The sequence below is a fragment of the Xyrauchen texanus genome, chromosome 14 (assembly GCF_025860055.1).
Source record: "Xyrauchen texanus isolate HMW12.3.18 chromosome 14, RBS_HiC_50CHRs, whole genome shotgun sequence".
In the NCBI taxonomy this organism is placed as follows: Eukaryota; Metazoa; Chordata; class Actinopteri; order Cypriniformes; family Catostomidae; genus Xyrauchen; species Xyrauchen texanus.
In genome coordinates this window covers 27,542,195-27,564,361 of record NC_068289.1, presented here as the reverse complement: position 1 = coordinate 27,564,361, position 22,167 = coordinate 27,542,195, and the positions used below count along the sequence as shown (strand labels likewise).

General features: G+C 38.7%; 1 protein-coding gene across 1 annotated transcript; it reads right to left on the bottom strand.

Annotated features, from left to right (window-relative positions):
• Positions 1 to 202: 202 nt before the first annotated feature.
• On the bottom strand, positions 203 to 3,844 carry si:dkey-18p12.4 (SPRY_PRY_C-I_1 domain-containing protein). Its single transcript, XM_052142752.1, has 11 exons — positions 3,706 to 3,844; positions 3,257 to 3,372; positions 2,841 to 2,885; positions 2,651 to 2,752; positions 2,411 to 2,548; positions 2,116 to 2,223; positions 1,589 to 1,723; positions 1,215 to 1,266; positions 1,077 to 1,100; positions 932 to 958; positions 203 to 765 (listed from the first exon to the last, which is right to left on the bottom strand). The coding sequence occupies exons 1-11, from the start codon at positions 3,725 to 3,727 to the stop codon at positions 245 to 247; spliced, it is 1,290 nt and encodes a 429-aa protein (XP_051998712.1). The 5' UTR covers positions 3,728 to 3,844; the 3' UTR covers positions 203 to 244.
• Between the last annotated feature and the right edge of the window lie 18,323 nt (positions 3,845 to 22,167).

Genomic DNA, 22,167 nt, shown 5'->3' with positions numbered 1-22,167 from the left:
ATTAACAATTTTGATTTGAAACAAGTCCAGTTACAATATATAATATTTTTAAGCAATATTAATTATACAATAATATAGTATACACTGATGTACAATACAGTACAATGTTTATATACAGTAATTTTGTATGTTCATATTTAAGTCCTCTCAAATTGTGTTTGAAATGAGCTCAGTTACAATCTAGTAACCCCCCCATGCTGTGTAATTGTGTCACGTATTATATATTTATATATAATATATTTTATTATGAAATCACCAACTCTCTGTCTGTCTCAATGGTGCCAAACATTGGATAAATGGTTTCAGTCCCACTAAACTCTGTGTTAAATGTGAAAATATGTCTCCTGTTCTCTGCATCATAAAAGGAGACTTGGCCCTCCTCTATGTCCAGATAAACCCCTATTTTATAAGGTGCTGGCATGTTCAGTTTAGTGACTGGCTCAGTTAGAGCAATCAAAGTTCTCAGTTGTAGGCGCAGATTCCAGAACCCTGTTTTTGTGTTCATCGTGACAAAACCATTGCGAGGGGCTGATTCCTTTATGACTCCCAACCGCCATTCACATTTCTTCCTTACATCTACCTCCCAGTAATGACTACCTGTGTTATATCCCACTTTAGCTTGAACACAAGTCCAGCCATCAAATTTTGATTGGTTTCTTTGGAAACCTTCCCAATGATCACCATAATGTTTTGCTCTCACAGTTTTTCCATTCTCTGAGACGAGGAGATCTGGGTTGGCTGTGTTTGGATCCAAAATGATAACATCTACAAGAACAAAAAAGAAAATGTATTGAAATCTGGAACTCTGACTGAAGAATATTAAAGGAACACCATTAACTTTGTATACTACATTTATAGCACTTGATCATGAGAGCCCCAGTTCTATATTTATTTATTTATAGAAAGAATAGAGAGAATCAATAGAGCTAACCTTTTGACTTTGTGATCCAATGCCAAACTGCAAAAGATTGAGATCAACATCTATTACATTCTTTTCTATTTTTACCCAACAAGTTAAAGAGCTTTTAAATGTGAAACCATGCATCTATGAAATTCAGTAAAACTAAAGAAAATACCTGTGTTAGGAATGCGTAATCCAACTATAAACAAGAAAACAACTATTTAAGATAACTTTAAACATACATTTAAATGCAATCTCTATGATAACTTTCTTAGAAATAATAAATCAGTTAAAGACCAAAGCAAAACCTCACCTATGTTTTTAGATTTCTGTTTATTTTTCACCCACTCTCTGGAGATGAAATCCTTCCATTCAAAAGAGAAAACTGTTATCAGAAATACCCACTAAAAACTATTGCAACTCCTAAGGATCAATAAAGTAAGGAGGGTTTGTGAGATGTGATTGTGTGATATTTTTAATAGTGAAATACATATAAAAAATAATTTTTTTAAATGTGTTAAATTTAAATAATCTAAGACTGTTTCTCTCATCGTATAAATTAGTCTTAACATTTATTATATTTATTGAAAGGTTTGAACATTACTTAAAATCTCACATATAAAATTCAAAACATTAAGGCATCAGCTAGATTATTGTCTTGATGTATCATTATGATTTGGCCTTTACCTCAGAGCTTTCTGGCTGTAATACGGTCTTCATCATCCAGTCCATTACTGGAAGTATACTGGACTCTCCCTGCCTCCACTGTTTGTGGAGGTCCCTCAATGTTTCTCTACACTCTCTCTTTGGGCATACTGAGTTCTAGATGGACAAAAGTTAACCGACAGAAAGAAATTCATGAGATATTTTGGACATAATACAATTTTGTGCATGACAGCATGGACTGTGGAAAGCAATTTGGGCTGAGACAGACTTAAGCTACTTATAAATGTTTCTTTGAGTAATTCCAAAGGTGACTGCTATCATTTGTCAATGAATTGCTTGTATTCACAAAGTCTTCATTTAATTTATTTTATTCAATTGTTGGTAGAAAACAAATGGTTTGGAATGTTTCTCTTTGTAAAAACAACAACATCTTTTACATTGGACACATGCCAAAATAGATCATGGCAATGGCCCTATACTGCCATTACCTGTTCCACAGCCTATGCATAACAGAAAAATAGCTCATCTCTCATCACACACAAAAATACCTGTTTCATTTCTTTAAGTTTCCAAGTCAACCGAGACACATTTTTTTTAGCCTGTGTTAGTTTCATTTCAGTATCTGACACACACATCTCAGAAAATGTTTGAGGTCTCTACAGCAGCCAATAGAAAAAGAGAAACAAAAATAAATAAAAGTAAAACACTTTTGAGAAGTAGGGTTAAATCAAGGTTTTAATACAAAGCTTTATTCCCCACTTGTCAACGCTTTGTATTAGAATAAATGTAGAAGTTTTGCTAAAAAACTTTTGCAATGAAACAAATCACTTGTGAAAACCAAACCTCTTCCTGTGATGATGTATCCAGTTGTTTTGTTTCCAAGTTTTCTATCTCTTCAGCCCATTGCAAAATATAAGATTGTTGTTCCTCTTGAGATCCTTTATTTTTCATATTTCCAGACATCAGGGAGAACTTCTTGATCTGTGGGGATCACAGGTTCAGGTCACAATAATGCATATGATTTGAAATGTTATTCTGTTACTAAAAAAATTAAACCCAATATAATGACATCATATATTTTACCTGTACCACTCTGTCCAGTTCAGCAGCCAGTTCTCTGATGTTGCACTTGGATTCATTCAAAGATAAATTGTGTTTATCTGCACTCGCACATTTTTTAAATCCCTGCAAATAATTATTATATATATAAAAAGGAAATTGTGGACACATGTGGCTAAAATAATAATAATGTACACTTATTGCATATGTTTACCTGGTGGCAGACCTTCTCAATTTTTTTTATTATTTTAACCAAGTCCTAAATGAGGAAGAGCAGGGTCATAACATTAGATTTCACTAACCTCTAAAAAAAAAATTCCTGTAACTACAGAGTAAATACCAAGTGCGGTACATTGTCCCACACAATGCTTATGTTAATAGTAAAAACAGTCTGCAGAAGAAAAACTGTTCTAGATAAAAACACACAACAACAACAAGGAAACATCTGTCATCTATCATTAATTTGTATTCACTGCAAAATAGGGTTTGGGGTTTTATGCTATATATGAAGTACAAACCATCAACTTGGAATTTTTTTCTTTTTAGCAATACCCACACAATGCTAATGTTTTTGATAAAGAAGCTGTCTGGAGAAGGAACTGTTTGTAGAGAATGTTATAATGTCATTACCTGTGGTTGCTCAACTCTTAGACCTGGTTTTATAAATGGAAATGAACTAGTAACTGCCTTCTTTCTGTATGGCTCAACAAGACTGCCTTCACTTAAGGTAATCCCGCTTTGGTTTTCTACAAAAGTAATAGAAAATATTTGTGAACTGATAAGCTGCACATATAATTGTACAGAAATTGAAACAGTGCTGTTGTTGCCACAGTGGTACACACTACTGTGTTTCTCTAAACAGTAAAAACAAAGCTTGGTGAGACATATCAGTGTCAACAAAGCTGCCTTTATTAACACATTAAGAGGTACATAAGGAAAGCTGCGATAAGGAACACATTGCACTAGTACACATTCCTGCCTTACTAAAGAAAATCTGAGAAACATTTACAGAAATGATTATGCTTCAATGTCACTAGCACTTCAAATCTAAGCTATAAAAGTAAAAAAAAAAGGTTTACCAGTGTTTACTGCAAATGCCATGTTCCTTGTTCACCATAATCCAATGAGAGCATTTGTGTTCTTTATATCTTTGACTGTCACTGTAGAGATGTTTTTACAGCATTTTTTGAACACATTCAAGCTCCACCCTAAAAGCAGAAAGTGAAACTGCTGGCTGACACAACACAATGTTTCTGTAAATGACTCACACCCAACTGCTACCACCATTTCATGGTCTGTAAGATTAGTAATGTTTGTATTGTTGTCTATTATTTATACTGTATGTCTGTGACCTGTGCTGTTGTTTGCAGCTGTCTCCTCCACCCTACACTATTTTTAAATAAATGTGTTTGCCACATCACTGAAAAAAAAATAAATAAAAAAATGCAGACTGGACCTCAGGTATGTGGATTTCTTTTTTTACACATATAGTAGCTAATCTACTTGGTGCATATTTTAGTTTATCAGACAAAATAATAGTTTACCAGTATGCAAACCTCTACACAATTTGCTGCAGACACAATCGGTCTGAGTATGGACCAGCTCTATCAGAAGATCAGATTCGACCTACTGAGAAGAAGCACAAAACAATAATGACTTACTCAGACACTGTTAGGTTCAGCTGAATATATTACATTATTTGAACCTTATAATATAACACATTAACTGGCATGCATAACATGAAAAAAAAGAAAACATTTGGTATTAACCTTTGATTTTTATTTCTTCTTTTGTATTATTCACTCATATGTTTCAGTTTACTTTATAGAGATAAATGTGAACCAATTCCAACTTTAGAGTAATAAATAAATTATTTGACACTTATTTGACACTTCTTTAAATGTATGAAATAAATGTCCCTTCCTGTTTCAATTTGTAAAAATAATAAACAAATAACATTCAAATTACATATGAATACAAATAAAAAAACACAAATGAAAATTTTTAATGAAATCAAAATAATTTTACATATGCTCCCCTTTACATAAATGTATGTCTCATTTTCAAAATGAGTTCTGTGAATCAGTCTTTTAAGTTTTATTCACAACTTTGTGAATATGGCTGGAACATTTGCACAACAACTGTATTGTTTTTTCACTCAGTCTTTCCTCTGATTTAGTTCCTCCAAAAGAACCAGAGAAATACAGGTGTATGTGCTGTTGGTACCGTCCAACTCGGCAACGACAATGTCACTCAATCACAACTCGATGTTAGCTCCTTGTGGCTCGCCAGTCCCAACTCCCTCCACGAACACGGGAATCCGAACGAATTCCAGAAGTCCAAGAACTCGACTTCGGTAAACGTCACTTCAATGCAACATCAGCTCATCAGCACACAGCATTCACCAGGCAGGAAGAAGATGAAACCAAATCCAAACAAATAATAATAGACAGGAAAAAAAGAAAAGAAAAGACCTTAAATACAAGGTCACAGAACCATCATTAGTAATGTTTTTCGTGATACACATACATCACATCAATTACCGCAGTTCAACTCAATTTCAAAATGGCCGTTGTATTTTTCATACGAACATGTATTCATCACGTGTGGCCTCACATTGTACATTCACAATTAAATACAACTCTCTTTCATTTTAAATTTCAGTTATATGAACATTCTACAACAGATTAGTACATGAAATAACAGATTTAACTCACCAAGACCACTGATGAACTTGACTGTTTTAATCCCTTTTAACTTCGAAGGAACTCAGTTTCCACCTGGTCTTTCGCTGAAACGTCTCAATAAAAATTTATTTCACTATAACTCTTTAGTTCTTCATAAAACAACTTTTTAATGTGTTAATAACGTGCTATATGATGCTTCTTCTCAATCTCAGCAACTAAATAAACAGTCTCTTTTTATACTAAAATCTTCCATTGTTCCATGTTAAATAATTTCTAAATAAATTCTCACTTCAATATTAACAAAATGTTGCTATTTGACTAATCAAATTCTCACATTTCTTCAAAGATTGCAATAAAACACATAGTCAGCTCTCTTCTGTTCCACCGAGTGGAGAAAAAAAAAAACCTCAAACGTGTGCAAATTCTGGAAATGTAAATGCGCTAAACATTCTCAATAATCATTGGTCATTTCTCCCAAGTTCAACATATTTTCATTGGCTGTTTTACTGCTCATAAAAAAATATGTATTCTGTTCATTTTCATTATTCAGTCACATCTTAGTAGCCTACTGTTTGTAACCGGGGTAAAGTAACTAATTATTCTGTCATTATTTCCTCACTGTCATGTTCTTTTTTGAGTAGACGAAGTCAAGATTTTAAAGTAAAACTTTTATTTATTAACAATATAGGATAAGTACAGAAACCATTTTCCCAGCTGGGGATTTTGTCTGCATCACCCGTAAGCTCCGCTCAAAAAGACCCCGTTTCTCCAGTGTTCCCGTCTTTTCTACATTTCTGACCCAGGGTGTATTCCTTTGTTCTCAGTTTTTTACTCTTTCGATTGGCTTATTTTTGCCGCCGGGGCATCTCCAATATTCTAAGAGATAAGTTTCAATCATTCCGTTGGTTCGTTTTTGCCGCAGTGGGATTACTGGTTTTGCCTCCTATTGGTTCTCTCTTATCAGTTCCTTGCTTAAAGAATTTCCAATGTATAATCTGTTTCTAGGCTCTCCTGCCTAAAGAATTTCCAATGTATAAACTGTTTTTTAGGTTCTCCTGCCTAAAGAATTTCCTGTGTCAGAACTGCAGCTGCAGTTTATCACACCTTATTACCACTTATCCTTTTAGCGTTTTTGTTTTAACATATATTTTCTAGTTAGTTACACACATCATTCATCATTTGTTATCAGGCATACGTTGTTTAAAATTTTTCACACACATATATACTGATTAAGATTGTAACACACAACAATTCCCTCCTTTTACACCATTCATGGTGTAAACACTGTCCCTTTGATGCTTCGTCTGGTGTGATACTCTGTGCCGATTCTTTCTCTCTTAAACCTTGTTAGGTGTGATACTCGTTCCAGCACTTTTCTCTCTTAAACCTGCACTGGTCTCTCATTCCCTTAGGGCCATCTAGTGCGCCTACACAGGCGAACAGCTGGCCCCTCGGTCCTGGGATCCCACTTTGCTACAAAATACAAGGGAAAACTTAAGGCTTTCGTATCTGCTGTGTGAAGAGGAAAAACTGTCGAGGAGTGTAATACAGTCTTAGTGCCAGTGTTCTTGACAGGATTCTATTCCACTACTCCGCTGCACTGCCTGTAAGGAATAGGGCTAGATCATGTCCTTATTTACAATATTTCGAGTGCTGTATTTTTTATTTTATGCTAACCAGCTCTCTTCTTCCGCTTCACTCTCTTCCTTAGGGAGTGGTTCCTCGGATAAGGGAAATTGTCCTCCCACTTTGTAGTAAATGGGGATTCTGAATCGTCCCCTATCGCTGCTTCTATTTCTTCTAAAGTATTTTGCAGATTCTAGACATCTATCTTTTTCATGCAGCTCAGCCAAATCAGTTCTAACCTCTGCAGTTGTGTGTGAGGGGGCCTGTGAGGGTACACAATGTGTCAGGTGGTGCCAATTAGCTCCTGTCTTACTCCTTACTTTTAGGGCATGGGGGTGCACTCCACCACTTCCCATGGCCCTGTCCACCTGGGTTCAGACCACTTTCTCTTGTGGACCTTCACCTGTACCCAGTTACCAGGCTTGTCAGGAGGCTCTGTGGTCTCTTCCTCAGATCCCTCAGCGTTTTCCACCTCTTTTGGCTTGAGTATGTAAAGGGTTAAGTCTGGTTCCTTCAGGGGTTCTGTGTGTTGTTCCATTCTTATCTTCAGATCTTTTGCTGCCCTGAATTCACAGTCGTGTGGCTCTTGTCCTTCAGAGTTCATTCCTGTTGTCATGTTTACCCCTGTGGCGGTGTAGGTAAAATGAGGTTGTTTCAACATTTCAGCGATCTTTAGTTTTCTTACTGTTGAAAATGTGAAGGCTGCTGAGTTTAGGTATGCCACCAGTCCATGCAAGGTGTTCACTATGAGTGGATGGCACATAACGATGTGGGCCATTTTTTCTATTGCTTTGCAGAGTGCTGCTAAATGTCTCGTGCATCCCAACTGGCCTTTTTCCACATTGTCCAGCTTTGAGCTGTGGTAATTAAGTACCCTCCTTTCTCCCTCCTTTTTCTGAAACAGCACATCATTCACTACCCCAACTGTTTCAGAAACATCCAGAAAGAAAGAGTTTTTATAATCTTATGTACTGAGGTGTGCCGCTTGTGCCAATCTTTCGTGTGGGTCAATGCCTCGTCAGCTTCTGTTTTCCATGAAAGGGTAGCATCCATCATGTCCCTCAGGGGTTGTGTTAATTCCACATAGTTTGGTACATAGTTCCTGCTCTATCCAGTAAGTCCTAGAAAACCAAACATTTGTTGAAATGTCTTGGGTTTACCATGTGACAATATGTTTGTTCTTTGCGCTGCAGTAAGGGTTAGTGAGTTTGCAGAAATCATCCTTCCCAGGAAGGCAACTGTTCTTCGTGCCACTTGTGTTTTTTCCTTTTTAACTTTGTACCCAATCTGAAGATCCATCAGCATGCCGGTCCTAGTTACTGCTGTCACAGTGGTGGGGCCCAGATAGTTTGGTTTTCCTAGCTTGGTTGGTTTCAGGATCTTCGCGAGCATCTTCATCATCGCTGTTGCTGCCCTGACAACCAGACAACCAGGGAAGCCCTTTGTGGTTTTTGCAGCATCAACACTTTTAGTAACCTCATATGCTCTCTCTCAATATATGATACATCCCACGGTGCCAGAGGAACTCACAGACATTTCCGGTAGTCTGGAGAGCTATCTGGTGGTGTGTAGGATCAGACAGTGGGTTTTTAAACCACCAGAAGAGTCTTGCTCTTGCTGCTAAGCTCTGAGGTGCTTGTTGATCCTTTTCTTTATTTTGTAATCTCTTATTCTCTTGCCCTCCAGTGGTACTTCCAGTGTTTTTAAAGTTTATAAATTAATACTATATTTTATTCTACATCATTGTTATTTTAGGCTGCAATTGTTTTCCACCTTCTCTCTTTCAGCTGGTCACTCTGACCCAACTTGCTTCAATGATGGCAACATCATTACTATTTAATTTTATATTCATAAACCACACTGTTATTTCCTCCTATGGTTACATGTTTTATATTAACTAACAATCATCACTTTCTTCATTATATAATACTTTTTCCTTTAACACTGAACGTCCTTACATAGTGCAAGCTATGCTGTTTTCCATAGTTTCAGACTGCATCAGAGTAATTCAGAGTATTATATCAATAAAAGTCAATAAAAAATCTAATATAACATATCATTCCTCATACATATCTTCATTGGAGGAATCAATTTCCTTCCAGTTTGGCCTTTGTTGCATTGGACCATTCACACTGATCAGTGTCATCTACTTAGTTATTGCTTTGATAAAAATGTCTAGGTTACGAATGTAACCTCCGTTCCCCTATGGAGGGAACAAGACGTTGTGTCGGAGAAGCAACACTAGGGGTCTCTCTTGAGCACCGAATATACCTCTGATCTATGAAAAAAGGCCAATGAGAAGTTGGCAGCTAGTATTTCCATACCCCGCCCCCGGACATACGGGTACAAAGGCGAGGTAAATACTAGAGTTCATTCAGGATTTTTCTGAGGAGCCGGAAATGGTCCGGCCACTACAGCGGCTCGGCTCAGCGACGTGGCCGGGAAGGACACAACGTCACATTCCCTCCATCGGGGAATGGAGGTTACATTCGTAACCTAGACATTCCCCTTCTGTCGCTCTCTGCACGTTGTGTCGGAGAAGCGACACTAGGGGTCCAATTTAAATTACGCCATGCGCTGAGCCATGTACGTGGTCTGACACAGGAGCGGGCAGGTGTTTTTTACGTGCCAGACGACCAGCTGTATCAGACTACACATACCCTTCCCCAATGCCCCACAAAAGCCATCGGAATCCTTTTGGTTACCCTGACAGGGGAACAAGGCGACGCTTGCCAACCTGGGAATGGGCCAAGCCTGGCTGGGCCTCTTTTCTATCTATGTTTCTCGCATAGAGCAATAGACAGCCAGGGCCCTTACACGCACTGAGGGAAGGGGGTCTTACCCAATTTCCTATTCTTTCAGGGGGAAAAGACCCTGCGGAGACCACCCCTACCCAGCTGGGGAGGTAAGGTGGTGAATACATCACATGTGTTTTTAGGCGACACGTGGAAGTGGCACGGTGGTAGGTCCAGCCTCAGCGAGGGGGGAGTTGCTACACACGGCGACCGAAGGGAAGCCGAAACTTACCCAAGGAAAACGCGGGTCCACTCGTAAGGGGACAGTATCGCGGAAAATACACACAGGGGGAGTCCGCGTAGGAGTCCTCACCCTGTGGAGCACCTATTCCAGTACAAGGTAGATTTGAGTACCCGCAGTGGAAAAGACGCACAGTATTACCTCAAGCGAGGGAAAGGCCGTATATGCAAGCGATTCACCCGGTCAGCCCATCAGCGTGTTACCGAGTTCTACTGGCTCGAACCTGAGAAAACACGGGATGAAACCGACTCAACCCTGAGATTGTAGTATCTCGTAAAGGTGTTGGGTGTCGCCCAACCCGCTGCTCCACAAATGTCTGCTAGGGAGGTACCCCTGGCCAGTGCCCTCAATGACGCTACACTCCTTGTCGAGTGAGCTCTTAAGAGAGAGAGAGGGCCCTGAGTCCAACTGATTCTAGCGGCTCAAAGGGAGGTCTCTGGAGGCCCGTGAGGACTACCGAGAGGACCCAGGAGGGGAACAGGCTTGGCCGGGAGGGATTTAACCTCCGGGCGCCTCTTAGGAACCTGATGATTAAGTCCTGCTTACCAAGGGACTTGCCGTGTACTGCGTCGTGGTGGGCCGCGATAGCAGCAACATACACCTTCAAGGTGGATATGGACAGCCTCCCCTCCAACCTCTCCTGCAGGAATAGGAGCACTGACCAAACTGTGCACCTCTGTGGGTCTTCAGCCCGGGAAGAACACCAATTTGTGAACAAGCGCCACTTCAGGGCGTAGAGCTGCCTGGTGGAAGGGGCTCTGGCTTGGTTGATAGTGTCTACGACAGTAGGTGGTAGGCCAGCTAGATCTTCCGCGTCCCATCCAGGGACCAGACGTGGAGTTTCCAGAGGTCTGGATGCGGATGCCAGAGCGTGCCCTGCCCCTGAGAAAGAAGGTCGTTCCTCAGGGGAATTCGCCAGGGAGGGGCTGTAGCGAGGAGTACGAGGTCTGAGAACCAGGCCCGGGTGGGCCTGTATGGAGCCACTAGAGTGACTTGCTCCTCGTCCTCCCTGACCTTGCACAGCACCTGTGCAAGAAGGCTCACTGGGGGAAATTCGTACTTGCGCAGCCCCGTGGGCCAGCTGTGTGCCAGCGCGTCTGCTCCGAGGGGAGCCTCTGTTCGGCCATACCAGAGCGGGCAGTGGGAGGTCTCTCGGGAGGCAAGCAGGACTACCTGGGCCTACCGAATTGTTCCCAAATCAGCTGGACCGACTGGGGGTGAAGCCTCCACTCTCCACTGGGCAAGCGTTGTCGTGACAGCGCGTCCGCTACCACATTGAGTTTGCCAGGGATTTGAGTGGCACGCAGCAACCTGAGTCGCTGCAGGCTCCAAAGGAGGAGACGACGGGCGAGTCGTGATTGACGATTTATGTACGCTACCGCAGTGGTTCAGTCTGACCTGATTAGGATATGTTTGTCTTGAATTAACGGGAGGAACTGTCGCAGGGCAAAGAAAACAGTCAACAACTCTAGGCAATTGATACGCCAGCGCAGCGTGGCCCCTCTCCAAAGGCCCGCAGCTGCGTGCCCATTGCAAACGGCACCCTAACCCGATTTGGAGGCGTCGGTAGTGACCAGGACGTGTCGGGACACCTGCTGCAGGGGCACTCCTGCCCGTAGAAAGCAGAGGTCTGTCCAGGGTTTAAGTGTTTGGCGGCATGCGGGGGTGATATCCCACGGTGCGTGCCGTGGCACCATGCTCGTCAAACTGAATTGCATAACCGAGTCGAATGGTCCGGTACAGCCAGCGTGACGGGTTGGGCAGTGAAAGCCACGCCTCCAAACTCCGTGCTGGTGGTACCAAGGGGACGAGTATGTTGGACGTACCCGGCAGGGGCTTCGCAGCGGGGCGAAGCAGGTAGTGTGGCAGGTAGGTCTTTGTCTCTGTGAATCACTCTGCCCTTAAAGCAGGCCTCCAAGGTCTTATAATTACACTATTAATATATTGCAGTAAAAACTGGGCCTCCCAGAAGTCTTCTAAAACATATCACACAAAACTTTGCATTCATACAAATTGGTTCTAACCATTCTACCCCTTAGAGCAGGCCTCCCAGAGGTCTTATTTCCCTATTAATTTATTGCAGTAAAACTGCGCGTCCCAGAGGTCTTCAAAAGCATATCACACAACACATAGCATTCATACAAATAATTGAATGTACTTATTCTTTTATATGTAACAATTTGCATTCTTATACATATAACGTAATGATCATTAGTTTACTGTGTTCTTGATAATTCTTTAAATGTTGTTACTTACAGGGGCGGTGTTGGTTGACACTCACACCTAAATAAAATACTATCTAAACTATGCAGATTTTGATTTAACAGGCTCTGGTAACGTTTTTAAATGGGCCCACGTATGGGTATCAATCAGCCACCGCCTCCTGATATCATTTTCAATCGCTCCGCATCATGTCGGGGTTACCAAATTCTGTAGTGTTCTTTTTTGAGGAGACGAAGTCAAGATTTTAAAGTAACATTTTTATTTATTTACAAGATAGAATAAGTACAGAAACTATTTGCATCACCCGTAAGCTCCGCTCAAAAAGACCCCATTTCTCCAGTGTTCCCTTCATTTCTACATTTCTGACCCAGGGTGTATTCCTTTGTTCTCAGTTATTTACTCTTTTGATTGGCTTATTTTTGCCACTGGGGCATCTCCAATATTCTAAGAGATAAGTTTCAATCATTCCGTTGGTTCGTTTTTGCCGCAGTGGGATTACTGGTTTTGCCTCCTATTGGTTCTCTCTTATCGGTTCCTTGCTTAAAGAATTTCCAATGTATAATCTGTTTCTAGGCTCCACTGCCTAAAGAATTTCCAATGTATAAACTGTTTCCAGGTTCCCCTGACTAAAGAATTTCCTGTGTCAGAAATGCAGCTGCAGTTTATCACACCTTATTACCACTTATCCTTTTAGCGTTTTTGGTTTTAACACATATTTTCTAGTTAGTTACACACATCATTCATCATTTGTTAGCAGGCATACATTGTTTAAAATTTGTCACGCACATATATACTGATTAAGATTGTAACACACCTTTATCCCCCCCCTGTAAAATACAAAGAAATTTAGAAGAATAGACACTCACAGTGGTGTTTTTAAATACCTTTTTTAATATTTTAATTTAATGTAACTCACTTTTACTTAGCTATATTTTTAAGCCATATGTATACTTTTTACACCAATACAATCTGCATGAGAACCTCTCAATACTCGTTATCCTGCTTAAAAAGCTTGTTTCATTATTTGCTAAAAGGGAGCTGAGTGGAACAACATATATATATGCAGCACATGTGTCCACTGAAAATTTCTGCAGCCAACTATGTCTTTGTATATAGAAAAAATAAGTGTGCATCGGTGGAAAAGTACTGAAGTTCCACACCTAAGATAAAGTACAGATACCACACCAATATATTAACATTTACCATTACAATAACCACAAGCTCAAAAGACAAAACACTAAAGTCCAGTATGCTTGACAAATAGCCATGCAACGTGTACTCATGGAGTCTGACCCGCTGTGTATTTCTCCATCTTTATGCAGGACTGTAGAGAACAAGGTCTGAACTTAGCCTAAACACACCCTCCAAAGTATTTGCACTCAACTGAATGAAGTTTTTGGTTAATGCTATATAAGGAAAGCCATAAGGGTCAAAATTCACATATTTTGTATCGCCGTATTAAGCTTTGAAACTGCGTTAAGTAAATGCCGTTAAGTTAACGTGTGTTATTTTAGCACCTCACATAACTTAATTAGCCCATTAATTTGCTTATGTAAATAACTCTATCACGTTTGACGGATCTACGGCAAGTCGGTTGGATTGAAATCATTAACTGCAAGGAGAACATTTGTTTTACATTTCAAATGCACATTATATGACTGCAGCTGACTTTTGGCTAACTAAGCTGGATATTTGCTAACCAAGACCCTATTTACTAACTTTAATTCACAAATTGGTATTCACTTACCGCAGTGTGTGTGTTTGTGTGTGTGTGTGTGTGTGTGTGTGTGTGTTGCTAATATTACAGAAGTAGGCCTATTTATTAACTGTTTACTGATGTATTTGCTGTTGGGCAGTTTGTCAACTTTCCTTGTTATTATGCAAATGTATTTTTACATGAGATATTGTCAGATTCACATTGAAATCTTAGGAAGATTGTTTATTTAAAAGTTGAATCTGCTGCTCTACAGACAGTACTGGACATCGACCATTGCTGATTTGTAGTGGATACATAGGTTGATGTCTTCTTGTGATTGTTCTGTAACACACATGGCAGATATTCTACAATATATATTTTTCCTATATTATCTTTTCTATTTTCAATATTTTTCTATAATTATCTATAGTCAAAAGATGTTTATGGTAGTTGTGGTTATATTATATAGTGATAGTTCATTGACCACACACTTTAATACATCATTTCTGCATCATGTAAAACGTTTATGATCTGCAGAGGTGTACATGGCTTTATTTGTATTTTGTCCTGGGTGATGCAACAGTGGTCTTCAACTTAATAGAGTATTAGCATGAATGCCGCATCAAGCCAAAGCATTCTTTTTTGGTTACTGATGCTATTGTAGAGAAACTGTATTAACAGTAGTAAATATTACAAATTATTAATTTATTCTGCAAACAAAAGTGTAATTCCAAAGAAACAGTGAGTAGTACTTGGCTGGTCGTGTGATCTTATGTCAGCCCCCATGAAAATAGAAAAAGCAAATGGGCAATATAACATAATATAATATACTTTAACCTGATGGTGGACAGGTTGATTTCAGCCTGTCCACCATCAGCTTTTTCCATGCACAAAAAGGAACAGAGGAATTCTTGATGGCAGAAGTGTTATATTCTAGACTACAACAAGATCCAAGTTTTATTCCTAACAGTCAGTATAACGTCCAAGACCAAGAGAATAAACCTTTAAGAAATTATTTTAATCAAGCTAAAGTCATTTATATTATTGAAAGATATGTTCAAAGAAATTGGTTCAGGTAAGGTGCCACCAGGATGGTGTATCCATTAAAACACAAAAAAAGCCCATTCTCATCCAATGATCATTTATTTGACAATAGCAGTGGTGCAATCTACAGTAATCCCATAGTTGCATGGTCTCTACAATAATCAAGGAACAATAAAACGCAAATAATCTTTGTAGTATTATACATGCAGAAGAATTGAAATGACATGATTTTAATCTAGGAAAAACCCAACCTGGTTAATCCTGGAATTCTTCAACATCATAAATTAATGGACCAAGCATCAACAATGTTACTGAAGGCCTGTCTTTGGACAATAAAATGGTCAAGACACACTAAACAACCTAATTTAAATTAAAAAAGGGTCATTGGACAGTAAGGCCCCTCAGCATGACCTTCTGAACTTTCACACTGTGTTAAAGCAGACTTTTCTTTGAAAGGTTTCCAAAAGACCATCAGATTTGCATGACTTGAATACTAACACATTTCATCTTAATCTAGGAACATTCTACACAGTCACAGTACATTAACAATTTAACCTTCTAAAATGTACAGAATGCATTTAAATCCACGATTTATACAATACCTAGTGCTAGGTAATTCTGACAATTGCTTTGAACTGTGGTAACTTGTATAACTGACAAATTAATGATTATAGCCTGATGTACTTCTTTAAAATGTGTTTAATGTTTTATCCATGTTGTATAACCAAGAAATTAAGCAGTATGATTTGTAACCAGGGATTTTCATATTTTTTACCTACAAGTATAATATTCATGAAAGAATATCAAGTTTAGTATGCAAATGCTCACTTGGTTACATAGAGAAAGCTGATGACAACGAAATATCATGTCTCTTGTACCATTCTCAAGGTATAAAAGTTCATGATTAAATATGCACTATTTTTGATAGTTTAGATTTGTAAGAATCCAAAACAAAGGACCATAATATCAACTATCGGAAAAGACAGCATAGTTGACCATGTAACTGAAAAGTCACATGGACAGGGATGCGGCCAATTTCAGTTCAAATTTCAATTTCCAAACAGGAAGAACATCTCTCCACTCTTCTCTTCCTCTCTCTTCTTCTTCTGCTCTTCTGACTGCTCAGACTTCGCTCTGACTCTTCCCTTGTGGTCTCCTCTGGATCTCGTCAGAACCAGATCCATGCCATGTGAGGTCCAAAGAAGCTCTGGACTCGAAGTCCCGAGGAAGCCTCTCAAACTCTACGGTTCAGAGAAGGCCACATTTCAAAGCCAACCTCATCATTCATACAGACAATAACTATCCGATCTTACAGCGTTCCAAAACATCGACCGAATGAACTTTCAACCAAGAGCCAAACAACACAAAGAACGCAAGGAAACACCACGACACGCAAGTACATCTCCAATATTGTGCTCCAAGTGCTGGTGTATTAGTTAAATACTTTGGGTAATCCGATAGCAAATCGATGTAGACTCAAATAAGGTTGAATGGTTCTTAAGGAATAATCAACAGACTCCATAAAGTTCATTTTCAGTGTATTGATCATTTATTTCACATTTGTCACTCTTCTCACCAACCTGTCTCATGTATATATGTGTTAGATTAGATTTGGAGTGGTGGTGGTGTAGTGGTAGTGGTGTAATGCACAAAACTGGTAAACTGGTAATCAGAAGGTCGCTGGTTCGATCCCCACAGCCACCACCATTGTGTCCTTGAGCAAGGCACTAAACTCCAGGTTGCTCCGGGGGGATTGTCCCTGTAATAAGTGCACTGTAAGTCGCTTTGGATAAAAGCCTTTGCCAAATGTATAAATGTAAATTAGATTTATGTTTAGAATAGCAATAAAGTTTGTCTGTATTCAAAGATGATTTGACTGTGGTATATTTTGATAAATAATCTCATCCCTGTTTCTAGAAGATTTCCCTTCAAACCTGTACCTAAATATGTGTGATATTATTTTCAATAAGCCATGTTGAAACAGTGCAGCTCACACCTCATTTCTACAGTCTCGTCATCTCCCCTTACTCACCCCTTCTCCTCCTCACTTACAGTTTTTCTCAATTGCTTTGGCACATTTTTCGAAACAGTCTTAACATTCTCTAAACTGTGAGTGCAAATGTCACAACTGTTTGCAGGAACTTCAAAACTTTATAGCATGTCTGCAAAATGTAGTTACTCACCCAAAACATATAATTCATGCTTCAAAACCTAGTTATTGTGTCAATAATTTGGCCAAGGCCACCAAAATCTAAAGTATTTTTGTCATTGTGTGAGCCACACTGGTCAAAATGTTTAGTTGTTTTTTCACCACAACAGTCAACCATGAAAATTAAGGGTTTACTGTAAACAAATCTCATATTTGTTGAGAACAGTCAATAGTATGTAGAAAAAAAAAAAAAGTCTATGAACATTTGTATTTTTACAGTGTTTATTTTTGTACTTTGTGTATATACACAATACAAGTGTATTTACTGTACATGTAAAGTAACTGACAAGAGTAACAAGATTTCACTTTACATTTCATATTTGTGTATTACCACAAATACACAAACAACAAATAACATTCATGGGAAAAAAACAAAACAAACAAATTATTCTTGGTGGACATCTTGTCAGCTCACGTTGGTCAGGCCAAAGATTTTCATCAACATCACATCTGATGTTTTCCATTGCCACACACCGTGGAAAAAATCTCCTTGAATGCCGCACCCATCCCTGCAATGGTCAGCTGTGATGTCCTCACATGCAGCATTCATGGCATCCAACAAAGAAATCTGATTTTGTGGTCTATGATCATACACTTTCCACCTCCATGCTGAAAAAAACTCTTCTATTGGATTTAGGAATGGAGAGTATGGTGGAAGGAATTCCACTGTTATCCTTTCATGTGCAGCAAACCAGTCCCCAACACTGTTGGTTCGGTGGAAGCTGACATTATCCCAGACAACAACATAATTAGGCAAATGTGGTCTAACTAAACCTCTTTCTTGTTCTGGAATCAGGTCTCTGTAAAGTGCATTTAGGAAGGCCAGGAGAAGTTGGGTATTATAGGGCCCAATGTGTGGAATATGTGTGCTCACACCGTTCTCTGAAATGGCAGCACACGTAATATTGGCCCCACGTTGGCCTGGTGTGTCAATTGTGGCTCGGTGTCCAATGAGATTGCGACCACGTCTCCGGCCTTTGGACAGATTAAACCCAGCCTCGTCCACAAAAACAAGAATGTGGGTCGTTTCATGTACTTCTAACTCCATGATTCTCTATGAAGAAACACAGAAAAAAAATGTAACAGTAAATGTTTTTTCTTATGGGTTTCTGAAACTTACAGTAAAGTAATACAGGCATCTTAGAAAAACAGGAAAACTCACTAAGTGCACACCAATGGTTTACCTGGACATACTGGTACACGTAGCGCCTTGACTCTTTCACTGTTCCTCTCAAATGGCACCTTACAGAGCTGTTTCATAGTCATCCGATGTCTTTTTAAAACTCTGTCTATGGTGGAAATGCTGACAGAATTTATATTTGCAAAGACATTATTGTCATTTATGATTGCACTTTGGATCTCTCTTAGCCTGATGGAATTGTTGGCTATGACCATGTTGCAAATTTCTTGTTCTTGCAGTTGGTTAAATACTGCTGCTCTGCCACCAGCGCGAGGTTGTCGTGCAGTTCTATAGAATAAACAAATAGACTTGCATTTACCTTTACAATATTGTTGTTTATACTGTAAAACAAAACAAAAAAACATATTTACCTGTTTTCCCTACGAAAGGTTTGCACAATTGATGACACTGTGGACCTGTTTACATTAGGCTGTACTCTTCGACCAGCCTCTTCCATTGTTAAACCATGATTTATGACATGGTCCACAAGTGTGGCTCTGATTTCATCAGAGACTCTGACTCTTCTATTTCCACCTCTTCCTCGATTATTTCTTCCTCTACCACCACCACGTATTCTTACACGCCTTCCAATTGCTCTTCCATGAGCATGTTGCTGCAGTTCAGGGTTGTGAATGTCCTCCATTCTCAGAAACTTCTACAGCAGTGATTGTGCTGTGGGCAATCTATATATATATAGACATATATATATATATACTCCCAAAGTTGATTGGTTAAATGGTTAAATGGTTGATTCATATTAGAGGTAATTTGCAATTAGATTGTGAATGCAATTAGAGGTCATGTGCCAATTTAGCAAACATTACAAACAATGTCAATGTCAGATATATTTTAGAATATACATTCATGTATACTAATTATGATAATTGAATAAATCGTTTTGAATGTGATGGCTTACACAATAAAAAATGTCTGAGAAGTTCTGAAGTGTTTGACAGTGTAAGTGAGAATCGAGTCATCAGTTTTGATCAACAAGCCATGCAATTATTTGTTGTCCAAACTGCAGACAGTTGTATGTACTCTTTGCACACATGTGCCAAAGCATTTGCAAGTTGCTCAAATCAATAAGAAATTCCAATCTGATGTGAAAAAGAAGCAAATTGTTCAGAGATTTGAACTTAATGTTTTGGGAAATAAAAAAAACATTTGAGAACTGAGCCAAAGCAATTGAGAAAAACTGTAAAGCCCACTAAAAACCTATGCAATGTTAAGTGTGTACAAAAAGTAAATATACATGTTTACTTATCATTTAAAGTGTCTCAGTGCGCATGGTAAACTGGTCTCATTCTCCCAGCCATAATGAAAAACTAAAAGAAGTTATAAAATATGAGAAATATGGCGTGCCCCTTAAAGGTGTGCCCTTCCCCAGATCCTCCATACAAACTACCTCCTGTATGCAAATTCTGATCCCACAGTTGTGAACCCCTCAATAGGGGACCAAAATCTAATTATAATGACAGACACCACCATTTGGTAAGCATATTGAATTATCTGGTTTATAAGGAAAATGGTCAAAAGGTTCGAGGAGTCTGTAGTTAGACTTCCCACATGATCGCTGTGTGTAGTTCTCGTTGCCAGATAAATATTTCTATAAATTCCTCAATTTCCGAATTGTTGTTATTATATTTGATTGATCGATGATTTCACTCTATGAATTGGATTTGAATTATTGTTCTATTTACCTGGTCAATACATTTTAAACATTTGATTTTATTCTGACTGACTCTGAAATTGTTTTCCCAAGCAGATTAAACGATTCATATGTTACCACAAGTCTGCGTCTGATTAGTGACAACTAATATTTGCCATCAATTCAAGTGTACTAGGTTTGCAAAGACAAAAAGGGAATTTCCATTTAGAACAGCAAATGCTGCTTGACCAATCTAAATTCGGGTGTGTCTTACCTCTGTTTAAATTTGATGTTTCTCCAGATAAGTGTATGCGGGAAACCACGCATGGCCAATCCAAAGCTATTACAAGAGAAGTTATGTTGGTCAATTTACATCTGTAATAGTGGCCGTGACCTCTACTGAAGAAAATGTTAAGTTACATTCAAGTGTATGCAATTCCATGGGGGCTATACTGAAGTATCTTTGATTGTGTAAATGTGAATGTGACTGATCTTAGGTATATAGCAATTACTTCTGTTTGATGATCCAAAGCTGATGAGCTTGTGAGCGTGAGACCCGCATAAAAGAGAAAAACATGCGAGGAATTCAAAGCGACATAGTTTCCTAATCTGAATGGGTAAAATATCATTAAAGAGTTAAAAAGATTAATCAAACATTCGCTCACTTTTAATGATGCTCAGATATCATTAAAACCTTTTTCATTTATGGAGTCAGATGAAATAACGAGGTAATACATAAGAGAAAATGTATTTCATTTAATCTTGTTGTGTTGCGTAAAAGGAAAGACAGTAACGCGCAGAGACCTTCACCCGTATTATTGGAGACCGCCATTGGACCGATAAACGGGCTTACCAATATATTACATCTTCATCTGTAAATTACGGCGTTTATGTAACGCCTAACGCGTTTACATAAAGCCTTATGGCGTTTAGAAAACGGCGTTTCAAAGCTTAATACAGCGATACAAAACACGTGAATTTGGACCCTTATGACTTTCCATATCTATATACGCTGTGACATTTGCTTAAAGATACAGTTGATAGTTTTTATATATATCAAATGTTCCCGTTTTTATCTAAATTAACTGAACTGATCTCAAACTGCACCAATCTATCTACCATATTCATACTCAATTCCATGATATAGCTTATTTTCGAGAAAGAAAAATAGCACCTTCCATATCTTATTAGAGGTCTGCACACATATGTCTATGCCATAGAAAGTATGAAGATAAAATTGGTGCAAATCAAACGAGCACCTGTGACAGTGTTATTTGTAGTTGTAGAGATTAGCATGTTTATCAGTAAATTTTAAGTCACAGAGAAATTTATTTTAAGTCACCAACTTAAAAAAAAAAATTCTCTCCCACAAACACAACACAACAGTTACACCTTCTCAAATCCTTTTCCAAGAGTCACAAATTAAGAAACTCGTATGCTCACATTTTTGCTACAGTTGCTGCAGTGAATATGGTGCAAAACACATTCACACACACGCATCAAAAGATTTGAAGTCTCGGACAAATCTTGCGTATCCGCAAATCAGTATGTGAATTCATCCAATGAGAGTTGTACACTTGTAAAATATTTTCTCACAAATACCTTTTTTGTCTTTGATATTTTTATCGCACATTCACAAGTACATAACTACAACAGCTTGAATCTGCTGCTACGAGTCTCAAACGCTGTTTTCCGCTTGCAAATGACAAGTTTCGCGGGCTCTCCCTTTTGAACCACATATCTGTGTGCTATTTTTGCACCACACACAAAATTACAGAACAGGGTGGGTCTTCGCAGGTGAGTATCATATCATAAGTATGCACCTAATGTAAGATTACCCTTATGAGAATTTAGCATGGTAAAAAACAAAACGTGGGTACCATTTTATTTATTTATTTTGGGGGATAGTCATTTTTATAGGAATATCAGTGTTTCCCCTGCCATTATATTAGGGGTGCACCCCGCCCCCCCTTGAAGTTCAAGTTAATTTTATTTAATTGTATTTTCTAAATCGCGCCAGATCGCAACAGAATTCATTTAAGGTTACCTTTCCTATAGAACAGGTCTATACCTTGTTATTTTATTAAACAAACGAAATAGCCCTTATGTTATTTATCTTATTTACACAACGGCATGTCATTTCTGTCTCTACATGATCACACGTAGTTCCGCCTCGATGCACACACATAGGT

Bases quoted from the DNA above. Each gene is read 5' to 3' on its own strand.
- si:dkey-18p12.4 (XM_052142752.1), bottom strand. From the start codon at position 3,727: ATGGCATTTGCAGTAAACACTG. The intron at 2,753-2,840 runs GTAAACATATGC...AATTATTTGCAG, and splicing joins TTGAGAAGGTCTGCCACCAG to GGATTTAAAAAATGTGCGAG. The intron at 2,549-2,650 runs GTAAAATATATG...TGATCCCCACAG, and splicing joins AACTGGACAGAGTGGTACAG to ATCAAGAAGTTCTCCCTGAT.